Raw genomic sequence first — 13,153 nt, forward strand, 5'->3', positions numbered from 1 at the left:
AGTTCTTTCTGTGACTTTGATGAAAAGAAGCAATTTTTTATCTAAAGCTGTAAGACTGTGGACACACAAAACCAAACCCAGAAACGGATTTTGTGAGTTGGGTTCACAGTTGTCCTAAGTCTTTTCCTATGAAGGTTGGAGAACTGATCAGAAGACAGTGGACCCTGACAAATGGAAAGGGCAACATCTAAGAGGATACGTAAGACTGAGTGCAGTGGTTCTCAAAGTGGGGTCCCCAGACTAGTGGCATCAACTGGGAACTTGTTAGAAACGCAAACAAGTTCTAGCTTCAGCCCAGACCTACTAAATCAGAAACTCTAGGAGTGGGCACAGCTATCTGTGTTCTATCTTCCAGCAGACTCTGATGAAAGTTTGAGAGCAATTGAGGTGGAGAATTTGAAGTCCTCAAACCAGCCTGAAATAACTCCCCACTCTACTTTCTTTGGCCAAGGAAGCTTTACCACCTTTGTATGTGAGAACTGATTAGCCCCCTCTCAGGAGCCAAGCCACACTATTGCTATGGCAACTAGAATACAAATTTAGCATGGCCTGGGGGGTGGGGAGCACGGGTGAGACAATCCCGAACATTGGTATGGAAGAGTTAGAAACCTAGACATTGTAGGAATTTGCTAATATATATCTCCCCCAAATTCGGAGAGTGTGTGTGGGAATAGATATTTTTTAATAAATTTATTTTATTTATTTATTTTTGTCTGCGTTGGGTCTTCGTTGCTGTGTGCGGGCTTTCTCTAGTTGCAGCGAGCAGGGGCTACTCTTCGTTGCGGTGCGCAGGCTTCTGATTGCGGTGGCTTCTCTTGTTGTGGAGCACGAGCTCTAGGTGTGCAGGCTTCAGTAGTTGTGGCACGGGGACTCAGTAGTGGTGGCTCACGGGCTCTAGAGCACAGGCTCAGTAGTTGTAGCACACGGGCTTAGTTGCTCCGCAGCATGTGGGATCTTCCCGGACCAGGGCTCAAACCCGTGTCCCCTGCATTGGCAGGTAGGTTCTTAACCACTGCGCCACTAGGGAAGTCCTGTGGGAATAGATTTTGAGGTTTCTAGATCAAGGAGCACGGTCCCTATTTTGGATCAGGATGAATGTATAGGTAGATATGGACCCTTCCCAGAGGTTGTGTATGCAGTGTATGACAAGCTGGGGGAAAGACTTCAACGTAAATGTTCACTGAACTTTGTCTCACAATCCATTACCTTCTCAAAGTCAGAAATCCCTTAACAAGTAGAGGAAGGAATTCAAAGACTTCAGGAAAAGGGAATAGAGGATTGGATAGTTTATGCTCATCTAGTCCAGGCACCTCCTCACTACATCTTTGATATAAATGTTTATTTTAATAATAAAAAGGGTATCAGTAATGGTTTTACTGTAGGAAGTCGAAGCCACTCTAGGCAGTTAAAGCTGCAAGGTATTTGCACCCAATTAGATACTTGCAAGATCATGCAAAGGGCTAGAGCAGTGTGGGGTGCGGAGAGGCACCGCTGGGACTGTTAAGCTCAGGAGTTTGATCCTCTGATAAAAAAGGCAGTGCAGTCACTGCTGTTTCAACAGCCACTTGACATGTTGAAAGTGATGAGACATGGCATTCAGCTGCTGCCTTTACCCATTGACACTCTGATGCTCATGACCTTGCTTGCCAGCAAAAATTACAGCCGGAAAATCTTTTCTGTCTCTTTTCTGTCGTTCAAATCATTCAAGAGTGTGTCTTGGACTTCCCTGGTGGCAACGTGGTTAGGAATCCGCCTGCCAATGCAGGGGACACAGGTTCGAGCCCTGGTCCGGGAAGATCCCACATGCCACAGAGTAACTAAGCCCGTGCACCACAACTACTGAGCCTGCGCTCTGGAGCTCCTGGGCCACAACTACTGAGCCCGCGTGCCACAACTACTGAAGCCCGTATGCCTAGAGCCCGTGCTCCGCAACAAAGAGAAGCCACCTCAATGAGAAGCCCGCGCACCACAACGAGGGGTAGGCCCCGCTCGCCGCAACTAGAGAAAGCCCGCGCGTGGCGACAAAGACCCAACACAGCCAAAAATAAATAAATAAATTTATTACCAAAAAAAAAAAAAAAGTGTGTCTAATTGGCAGAAACCAATTTGCTTCCAGAATATGAGCTGGAAAGGAGTCTGGTTAGCACGGTTGTTAGCTTCCTAGCTTCTGCAGAGCAGGAAGACACATTAAAGGAAGAGGGCTTGAAAGCGTAGTGAACTAAAATTCTGTATCCATCTCCTAAGGGAAGTGACTGCTCTTTACAAAAAGCCCTCTCTAGACTTGGGACGCTGGGTGCAAGAGCTGCCATTGAAATGGACTCCCAGATCTCAGGGGGGACGGGAGGAGCCCAAGATGCTTGGGCCCATGTAGAGGCTGTGAACTACCAGAGGTAAAGCCAGCTTGGTAATCCTACCATGGTCGTATCAATCAGATTCTGATAAAAATAGTCTGACTCTCCTCCATAAATTAATCAGGGGCTCCAAAGTGTGGCATTTCATCAAACCACAAGTTCTTATCTGGTTTGTAGGGCCCCTCCCATCTTACTACAAACACCAGGCCTGAGCCACCTTCCATGAGAGTTAGGTTTGCGTTTTTGTTTTTGCTTTTGAACCCATCTTCCAGACCCTAGTCAGTTCTAGGCAACAAGTAAATGGTTCAATTGAATTGTAAATTGAAACTGTCATCAAGTCACTTTCTCTACTTAAGCCACCACGGAACAATCAAAGAAAGGGAGGTTCTGGTACTGGTTGCGGTGTAGTTTCAAAATATGGCCTCAAAATCTTTGATGCGTCCTGCCTTCAAAAGGCAAACCTGATTCCCCTCCCCTTGGGTATCAGTCAAACTTAGGGACTCACTTCTAATGAGCAAATTTCCCTCTAAGCCCCATTTTCACTGCATCCCACAAATTTTAATAAGTTGTATTATTATTTAGTTCCAAATATTTTAAAATTTCTCTTGAGAGTTCTTCTCTGACCCATGTATTATATAGAAGTGTATTGGTTAATCTCCAAATATTTGGGGATTTTCCAGCTATCTTTCTGCTACTGATTTCTAGTTTAATTTTGCTGTGGTCTGAGAACATATGTTGTATGATTTCTATTCTTTTACATTTGTTAAGGTGTGTTTGATGGCCCAGAATGCAGTCTATCTTTCTGAACGTTCCATGCAAGTTTGAGAAGAACGTGTATTCTCCTGTTGTTGGATGGAGTATTCTATAATTGCCAATTAGATCAGGTTGATTAATAGTACTATTTGGGTCAATTTTGTCCTAACTGATCTATTAATTGTTGAAGAGGGATGTTGAAGTGTCCAAGTATAATTGTGGATTTGTCTATTTCTCTTTCCAGTTCTGTTTTGCCTCATTTATTTTCATACTCCTTTCTTGAGTACATACATGTTAAGGATTATGTCTTCTTGGAACATTGACCCCTTCAACATTATACAGTATTCCTCTTAATCCCTAATCATTTTCCTTGTTCTGAGGTCTGCTTTGTCTGAAACTAATACAGCTGCTCCAGATTTCCTTTGATCAGTGATGTATCTTTTTCTATCCCTTTTAAACCATCTGAGTCTTTATATTTGAAGTGAGTTTCTTATATGTAACATACTGTTGGGTCTAATTTTTTTAATCCACTCTGACAATCTTTTAATTGGTTTATTTAGACGATTCACATCTAAAATGGTTATTGATATAATTGGGCTAATAGCATCCATGTTTGTAACTGTTTTCTATTCATTCTTCTTCCTTCCTTTCTTTCTTTTCTTTTCTTTTCACCCTCTTTTCCTGCCTTTTCTGGTTTTAATGGAGCAGTTTATAACATTCCATTTATCTCCTCTCTTAACATATTAATCATACTCCTCTTTTTAATTTTTTAATGGTTGCCCTAGAGTTTGCAATATACATTTACAACCGCCTGCCAGCAGCATCCTATTTTAAGTTACTCAAAGGAAGCTGAGGCTGCAAAGCCAGGTTTGAATTTAGAATTCTTGGACTCAGTCAAGCTCCCAGGCAGCAACTCTTCTCTCTTGTATCCTGGCACCATCCCGACCAGAGAGAGGCCTTGTGTGCCTTAGGGTTATATTTTCCAATCCATGTACCTGTGCTATTTAGTACTTCTAAATAGTCTGCTGACTGCGGCCACCCCATGTGCCTAACCATAAGCAATACAGTCTGTCTTTGAGCAGACGGACTTGGAGAAGCAGCCCATAGAGGCTCTGAAAGTTGGCGTGGATGGTTTGTGCAGGAAGTTCCAAGGTTCTATGAAGTATGGTCTAGAATGGGAGAGCACAGGCTATGGGAGGACCAGGTCCATTAGCTTCTTGGGCTTTTCTAAAGGGCCAGGCCAGGGTGGAAGCCCTCTTGCCTTAAAAGGTAGTATGGACCCTGCCACTCATCTGACTCATCTTTACACAATTTGTGCTTGCTACTCAATTTTTCAAAAGTAAATAATATACTGTCTATATAATATGTAAACAATATAATGTGTAAACGGTAAGGAAAAGGGAATGATTTAACCCAAAAGTTAGGACAACTGTTAAGTAGGAGGATGGAAAGGGATATGATTGGAGAGTTACAAAGAGGAGTTTCCAAAATGCTAGGAATGTTTTAAACTGGGGGGTGGGTATACAAGTGTTCATTTGATTATTCTTTAAACTGTACATATATATCTTACACACTTTTCTGTATACTATATATGATATTATAATTATAACTAAAAGACATTAGCCAGGTGATCAAAAACGAAGGGCAGAAACAACATGTATTGTCTGATTTAATACCTTTTAATTACTTTGATTCAAAGTCCACTTTGAATATCTAATCTTTGTTTTACTCCTATAAGACCTAGTAATGTTTAATAATAAATAGATACCATGCTAAGCACCATCCCCAACTGCCTGCCTCAATGTAATTTTTATTTTGTCACACTTGCTGTTTTCAAACAGGAGAAGTGAAGACAAAAATTTGAAATAAATTCAGATATAGCATTTTAATTTACTAACTACACAAAATGATCAATAGTAACCAATATTTCTATTTTCCTTTTTTAGGATCATTTTTGTCTTCAAAAACCACATATTTATTTGAGCACTTAGTATGTGCTCAGTGTGCTAGAACATGTCAGGTTCTCATAGTCTGATGCAGGAGACAGATACCTAAATAATTTAAAAATTTTTAATTATTTAATTACCACAGCAACACCCTGCTCAGCTGTGATAACTGGTATAAGAGGTTTGAAAGGATCAAGAATGTATGATTGCTGCTATGCCATGCCAAGGTCAACTGGTTCATCTTATTTCTTCCAATTCTGCATATGTGATCCGTAATATACTGAAAGTTGGGAATGGGCATACTGGTAACGCAAATGGTGTATTATCAAACAATGTTAATTAAGCAATTATCCTCTAAGGCATGCACACACACACCACAAAGGGCTACAGAGTATATAGATTTTGCAAAGCAGTGGCCATATCTCCCACACACTGCCTGAAATTTCTATCTAGAAATCTTTAGCCATACTACTTTAGAGCATTTTTTGGGATCCTGGATCTTTCAAATTTAAGCATTAAATTGAAATTGGACAAATTTTAAAAAACCTGTTAAGGTTGTCCTAGGTCTTATGATTTTAAGTAAAAACTAAAACAAGAAAGGAATTCAACATAAATACTTTCTGAGCTATTACTATTTTTGATGCCTTGTGCTAAATAAAGTAGCCGATAAAGTTAATTCAAAGAGAAACACAAGGAAAGGCATTTTACAGTAACACGTTGTCATCCACCAAAAATTCTGAAGTTATTCCTTTCTAAGTGAAGAACAATTTTGCTACAACAGACAGTAAGATTTTGCAAAAGATGCACTCAAATTTCTCAATCTGGGTCAACCTCCTGGTTGTTAAAATATGTGCATACTTTCTGGATTACGCATTATTTAAAATTATGGAATTTTGCCCCATTGTTAGACCGTGTGTTCCAATTTTAGGTTAAAAAACAGTCACCTTACTCTTGACCCCGGACGTCCCCTCTCCCCCACCGACAAACTTTCTGCCAACAGAGATCCACGCCTTTCGTCCTAAAATGGGCATAACCAAAAGAGATGCGGAATCTAGATGGGTTTAAATCCTTGTGTGCTTCGGCACATGGTCTTTAATCCTGTTTTCCCTGTCACTCAAGTGCAAGGCTGCATGAGATAGCCCTACAAGATCTCTTGCATCTGCAGACTTCTGCGATTAAAATGCATCTCTTCTTACAAGGAATAAACAAAAAGCCCCTGCCTCTATGGGAAGTTAGCTAGCTGGGGGGTTAGGCTAACCGCAGGGTAGGAGTGAATCTGGTTTGTCTTTGAAAGGTCTTCCTGGGGCTAGCATCCCACGCCAGCAACAGAGCGCGCCCAGGCACCACGTGTCTGCACCAACAGCAGGATTGGCGGAGCGCATTTTCGCGCGGCGGTCTAGACGCTCACGGTCCCGCCCAGCTGTCGGAGGAGCCGGGAGGCAGGGAAAAGAGGCCGGAGGGAGATCGCAGAGGGGAGGGGGCGGGAGGGGGGTGGGGGATCCCGGGGTTCCCGAGGTGCCCGTGGCCGGGAATCTGGGAGGGCCCAGAGAGGCGCCAGGCGGCTAGCCTCGCCACAACTTTCCCAGAACAGACAGGCCTCATCCTGCGTCCTGGAAGAAGGAGCTGGCCCGCCGCTTCCCGCCCGGCTGCTCCTCGGCCTCCACGGGCCCGCCCGCGCCAGCAGCGCCCCTGGAGCCTGCGTCCCCAGCCTCGCCCCTGTCCGCCTGCAGCGCCCGGCGCCCGCCCTGGAGCGCGCAGCTGGGGTGAGTCGAGGTCAGGGGTGCGCCAGGCGCCCAGGGGAGGCCGGGGCCTCTGGGTGCCCGCGAAGCCGGGCCCTCCTTCCTCTTTTCCCGCTGCAAGCCGAGGCGCTGCAGACCCCGCTGGCCTGGCTGCCGCAGCGCCCCCACTCCCCCGTTTGCTTGCCTTCTAAGGGGCGGCGCCGAGGCCCCACTGGAGCCCGCGTTCTGGAGCCCGCGTTCCCCGGCCTTTGTCTTTGTGGGTTCGGCGGGTCGTCCCCATGGTGCACCCGGGGCGGGAGGCGCTGCGCCCGGCTGGCGGCCCTGCAGAGGGAACGGGAAAGCGAGCCCCCTTCTTTCCTGTTCCGGCCATCTTGCGACTCAGCCGGGGGGCGAGGGTGGCCAACGGCGCGGCCCTCGGGGCCGGAGTGGTGGCGGCGAACGGAGATGGGCGCCTCGAGCCCTGCGCGCCTCCTCCCCCGAATGCAGTGGGAGCGCGCGGATAGACCCCTAAGTTTCAAGGGTTTGGACCCAGAGCCTGGGGGCACAGGAAATATGAGGGACAGGGGCCGGGAGCTGACGTTTCCTAAGCGCCTAATTCATTCGGATCATTCTTTTTTTTTTAAATTTATTTATTTATTTATGTCTGGGTCTTTGTTGCTGCCCCTGGGCTTTCTGTAGTTGGCGGCCCGCGAGGGCTAGTCTTCCTTGTGGTGCGGTGGCTTCTCTCTCTCTTTTTTTTTTTTAACATGTCATTTTTTTTTTTTTTAATAGCTACTTTATTTATTTATTTTTAGCTGTGTTGGGTCTTCGTTTCGTGCTAGGGCTTTCTCTAGTTGCGGCAAGCGGGGGCCACTCTTCATCGCGGCGGTGGCTTCTCTTGTTGCAGAGCACGGGCTCTAGGCACTCAGGCTCCAGTAGTTGCAGCATGCGGGCCCAGTAGTTGTGGCGCACGGGCTTAGTTGCTCCACGGCATGTGGGATCTTCCCGGACTAGGGATCAAACTCGTGTCTGCTGCGTTGGCAGGCGGATTCTTAACCACTGAGCCACAGGGGAAGCTCCTCATTCGGATCATTTTTTATCCACGTGTCCTTTTGGCAAATTCTTAACGCGCCTCTCCGTGCCTGATCTATGCCAGGTGCTGGGGATATAACGGTGAGCAAGAGAGACTACGGCCCTTGTTCCCGCTGATCCTGCAGCCCAGTGGATGGAGTCCAGGGTACATAGACCTGCCAGGTCGGTATCCTGACGTCTATTTAACAGACTGGGAAACTGAAGCCTAGGGCTGCCGTAACTTGTAGGTCAGGCAGCAAGCAAATGGAAGAATCAGACTTTGAAGCTAGATCTTTAAGACTGTCATGCTGGCTGTAGTTAATCGATAATAGCTCTTTTTCTTTCAAAATCCCGTTGAAGGGCTTCCCTGGTGGCGCAGTGGTTGAGAGTCTGCCTGCTGGTGCAGGAAACGCGGGTTCGAGCCCTGGTCTGGGAGGATCCCACATGCCGCGGAGCAACTAGGCCCGTGAGCCACAACTACTGAGCCTGCGCGTCTGGAGCCTGTGCTCCGCAACGAGAGAGGCCACAATAGTGAGAGGCCCACGCACCGCGATGAAGAGTGGCCCCCACTTGCCACAACTGGAGAAAGCCATAGCACAGAGAGCGAGGACCCAACATAGCAATCAATCAGTCAATAAAGAAAAAAAAAAAAAAAAAAATCCCGTTCAAAATTATTTGGATGCACGGCTTCTATGAAGTCTTATGAAGTGTATGCCTAGTTTCTGGATGCTTTCCTGTGGGCTTATTTCTAGTTCTCAGTGTCTAGAAAGGGCTAGAAATGTTTGACATTACAAGTTTGCTTCCAGTTACTCTGAACTGTATTTTCGTTTCTTCTGTTCTTTGGCTGTTAGGAGAGACAAAAATTTTCCTGATGGTTGGTCCAAGCAGGGATTCCCCGGTGGACTGAGGAATGGCTGGCTTTTCCTCAGTTCATCCATCTCTATGGTAACCACAGGCAGCTCCCAGAAGACCTCGAGAATGAGAGGCCTGAGGCCTACGAGTTGCTGCTAGAAATAGTTTAGCCTCTCCAGAAAACAGAATGCAGCTGCCACACAAGTTTGTAAGGTAAATACCAGGGCCCTGTAAAGTTCCCCCTCCACATAATTGTCTTTATCTTCACATTTTGAAAAATGTATCCTTTTGGAAAGACAAGTAAGGTATTACATATTTGGGGAAGTTCTTTGGGTTGAAATTCTATCCGAATGTTATATCTAGGTGGGCAACCCAGAGAGGAAGAAAGACTCCATTTAAAAAAGTATCTTGGATGTAAGAAATTTAGGAAGCCTTCCATCGAATATAATTAACTACACTACAAATTTAATTTTTAAAACAACTTTATTGAAGTATAATGTACAAAATGCACCGTTAATTTTCAGTGTACCATTCAGTGAGTTTTGAAAACTATATGCCCGGGTAATCAACAAGACAATTAAAATAGAGAACATTTTTTATTATACCCCTAAGTGTCTTCGTGCCCTTTTGCAGCTAGGCCCCCCCTCCATCCCATTTAATTTTACATAGATTTGTTGCTTCACGTTTTCCGAGTTGTGCGTGAACGAGGAGGATGAATGGTTCCTTCTAATCTCAGAAACCTAAGGCGAGGATCAGAGGCTGGCAGCTAGGATGTAGCTCCCCACGCCTTAGAGACTTGCAAGGTGGTGCCCGGCGAGCCGGCGCTCAGGAACTGTGCCCTCTCGAGGTGGACCGGTGTGTCCTCGGCTGGCCCGCGACGAGTTCTTCTTTGGTCCCGCAGGGCCCTGGGCGCACGCTGACCGCGCGCAGGCCGACTCGCACTTTGCTCCAGGTCCACGCCCGGGGCGCTGCCATAACAACGGCCCGGACGCCCAGGCCTTAGGCCGCCGCCGTCCGGGACCCGGCCTTCTCCCGCTCCGAGGGGTGGGGCGGCGGCGGACCGGGCCTGGGAGACGGGACTGCCCCCTCCTCCGATGCCGGCAGAGGCGGCGGATTTGCTTCCAAGCATGGTAAGAGGCGGCAAGCCGGGGATGCCCGCCTGCCGATTGCCGGGCTGGGGCGGCGGGGACTCCACAGAACTCGCAGCCCCCTCCGCCTCCCCCATTCTCTCTCCTTCCCGCAGCCCTTTCAGAAGCACGTCTACTACCCGCTCGCCAACAGCCTGGAGAGACCCGCCTCCGCCGCCGCCGCCGCCGCTGCCGCGGCGGGCGCGGCCGCCATGGCCTGCGGCCCCCCCAGCGCGGCTTCGGGGCCCCTGCCCTTCTTCCAGTTCCGCCCGCGGCTGGAGAGCGTCGACTGGCGGCGGCTGAGCGCCATCGACGTGGACAAGGTGGCGGGCGCCGTGGACGTGCTCACGCTGCAGGAGAACATCATGAACATCACCTTCTGCAAGCTGGAGGACGAGAAGTGCCCGCACTGCCAGTCGGGGGTGGACCCGGTGCTGCTGAAGCTCATCCGCCTGGCGCAGCTCACCATCGAGTACCTGCTGCACTCGCAGGAGTTCCTCACCTCGCAGCTGCACGACCTGGAGGAGCGGCTGCGCCTGAGCCTGGCCGAGAGCGAGCAGAGCAAGAAGCTCCTCACCAAGCAGGCCGGCGAGATCAAGTTACTCAAGGAAGAGTGTAAACGCAGGAAAAAGTTGATCTCCACCCAGCAGCTGATGATTGAGGCCAAGGCCAGCTATTACCAGGTGGGAAGCTGCCTTGTGATGATCCAATAAAACCCTCAATTCCTACTGGCTGGGATATTGAGAGTCCTTTCCTATAGCACTGCCTTTTTTTTTTTTTTTTTTTTTTTTTTGATTTGTACTCTAAATTAGAAGAAACAGCATCTATTTAAGCGAAAGAGTAATTTTAACCAACAGGTAACATGGTTCATTACCTTGTGTAGACTAACATAGGGTTAATAATTAAGTAACGTTGTCTGCAGTGCTTTATTGAATTATCTAAAAGCTGGTTGTTTAAGAAACTGTTTCTTCCTCCTAATCGGTGTAATGAAAAATAAACCAGGTACAAATTGCTGTTGAGCTCGGGCCCCAAATGATATGGAATGCTTAAATTTGTGGATTTTTTCCCTCATTTTTAAATTTTGAAATATTTTTAAATTTACAGAAAGATTACAAGATCAGTGCAAAAACTTCCTTACACCAATTATTAACATTTGCCACATTGGCTTTATTTTCTCTGTCTCTATATCATACTATTACTTTTGAACCATTTGGCAGTGAGTTGCAGACTCCTAAATATTTCAATGTGTATATTTCCTAAGCAGGAGAATACTTGCTGATATAACAATACTATTTTTAAAATTTAAAAATTTTGCCTTTTTGTTCTTAATCTCCCAACTGTTAGGGGTTAGACACTGAACCCAAGATAAATATTGTAATTTTTGTGTGTAACAGAAATCAGCATATTTATCTTTTTTATTGGTTAGGTGGAAGAAGCAAAGAATGTTTGATGAAGATATCAAAGTAAGCAATAGACTGACAAGATTGATTTCACACCCCTACATTCCAGTCATTTTGGCTAAATAGGACTTAAAAGGCCTCAGTGGATTTAGGTAATGGTGGAGCCAAAGCAGGAGTGACTGTGGAGAACTGGGTGTAGGGCTCAGAAAACAGTGAGGTTAATAGTGCTTAGGACTGACCCAACAGGAGCCTTGAGAGAAGTGTACTTAAACTAGGTGAACAGTTGGGAAAGAATGCTGTTAGAAAGTCTTAATGTTTAGCCTTGGGTATACAACCTTTAGGTATAGTCATCCAATGATACCTGATGTCGCTAATTGCCTATTTGTTTCATAAATGCTATTTAAAAACTAAATATTTATAAATAGTGCTGAGATGGCTCTTTAAATGTATTTATCGTAAAATGGATAGAATAGGTTCTGTTTAAAACATTAAAAAAAGTTTACCTGGCTTTGGTATTATTCAGTGAAACATTAAAACCTGTAACATAAAAATTTTATGTTTATAAACTTTTTTTCATTCTTTTGGTTATCATAAAAATAGCTGTTTGTAAGTAAATATTTTCAAATGTGAATGATAATAGGAGGATAAAAAAGTAATGGTTCACTTTTATCAAATGAGTGACACCTGCCAACTCTTGGCCACTCAGGCTCTCTGAATGGCAGTGGTAGCTGTATGGTGCGCCCAGGTGTGGCCAAGAAGAGGTAGTAATGACCACACCACCTTTTCCTACTTAGTGTAGTACACGTATACTCTGCCCTCTATTAAGTGACTTGCCGTTGTCTCTTTATGGAGTTCTTGAGCAGTGAGAGCCTTTAGGGTGACAACTCCGGAGTTAGACTACCTGGGTTTGAATTCCACCTATTCCTCTGTGCAAGTCTTTTAATTTCTAAACCTCAGTTTCCTCATCTGGAAAATGAGAATACTAGCAGTAGGGTTGCTCTGAGAATCCCGTGAGATAATGCATATGTATAGCATGAGGAAAGCTCAGTAAATAGCATCCAACAAGTGGATGTTGATTTCTGCAGTGGCTTCCCTGTAGTGAGCTGTGGCTGTGGCTACCTGTGACCTATCTCTTTATGAATCCTCAGACCAGAAGGCCAGAGGTCACAGTGCTGAGATGCTGTGAGAATCAGTTTCAGGGAGGGGTAGTCAAAGACTGCTGCTAAGAATAGTTGGCATGTAAGCTAGCAGGGATTCCACGGTGTTATAATCTTTGTTACAGATTCGTAAGCTAGGGATATTTGGCCTATAGTAAAATTTATGGGAAGTCAATTGGTTTTGTTTAAATAGTTATTTGACTTTAGTCTGCAGTGTGAATTTTTATTTAAATAGAAACCTCCAACAGCCAGGGAAGTTTGATGGCCATGTGTAAAGGCCAGTGTGTACCAGTGATCTGGCTATCAAATTATTTTTAAAACTTTAAAAATTAAAAAATTCCAGTGGATTATAATAGGACTTAGACTCTAAGAAGACCTTTCATTTTCACAGCTGGAAGACTCAGATTCCTCCCCACCCTTCAGTAACACAGATTTTGGAATCTGTCAGTGAATTTCTGTCCCTTGTTCCAATTATTGAGCCCCTTGGAGTTGGAGATGAGTGTTGGAGAGTAGAAAAAGCATGCATTTTGCTGTCAGCGAGACATGGGTCAAACTGTGCAACCAATAAGGCTGCAACTTAACTTTCCTGAGCTTTGATTTCTTCATGGATAAAGTGGTTGCCATGGAAATTTAAAAAGATAGTGATGTAACAGGGCCTAGCTCTTGGTGGGCATAGTGAAAATCTTTATCTCCTATTCTCCATCGTTGTCTTTGGGAGGTCTTAAAAAACATCTGGAGGAATCAAAAACCTCCATCCTACTCATTTAGGTAAAGGAAT

General features: G+C 45.5%; 1 protein-coding gene across 3 annotated transcripts in view; it reads left to right on the top strand.

Annotated features, from left to right (window-relative positions):
- Positions 1-6,514: 6,514 nt before the first annotated feature.
- DZIP1 (DAZ interacting zinc finger protein 1) overlaps positions 6,515-13,153 on the top strand; it is a 53,698-nt gene continuing 47,059 nt past the window's right edge. For 2 of the 3 annotated variants that reach the window (XM_057532872.1, XM_057532873.1), the window contains exons 1-4: positions 6,515-6,813; positions 8,691-8,904; positions 9,593-9,821; positions 9,935-10,501. In XM_057532872.1, the coding sequence (XP_057388855.1) occupies positions 9,786-9,821; positions 9,935-10,501 (603 nt within the window). In that variant the 5' untranslated portion in view covers positions 6,515-6,813; positions 8,691-8,904; positions 9,593-9,785. The remainder of the gene's footprint in view (positions 6,814-8,690; positions 8,905-9,592; positions 9,822-9,934; positions 10,502-13,153) is intronic. The other variant, XM_057532871.1, reaches the window with a different exon arrangement.

Source organism: Balaenoptera acutorostrata, chromosome 18 (assembly GCF_949987535.1).
Source record: "Balaenoptera acutorostrata chromosome 18, mBalAcu1.1, whole genome shotgun sequence".
NCBI lineage: Eukaryota > Metazoa > Chordata > Mammalia > Artiodactyla > Balaenopteridae > Balaenoptera > Balaenoptera acutorostrata.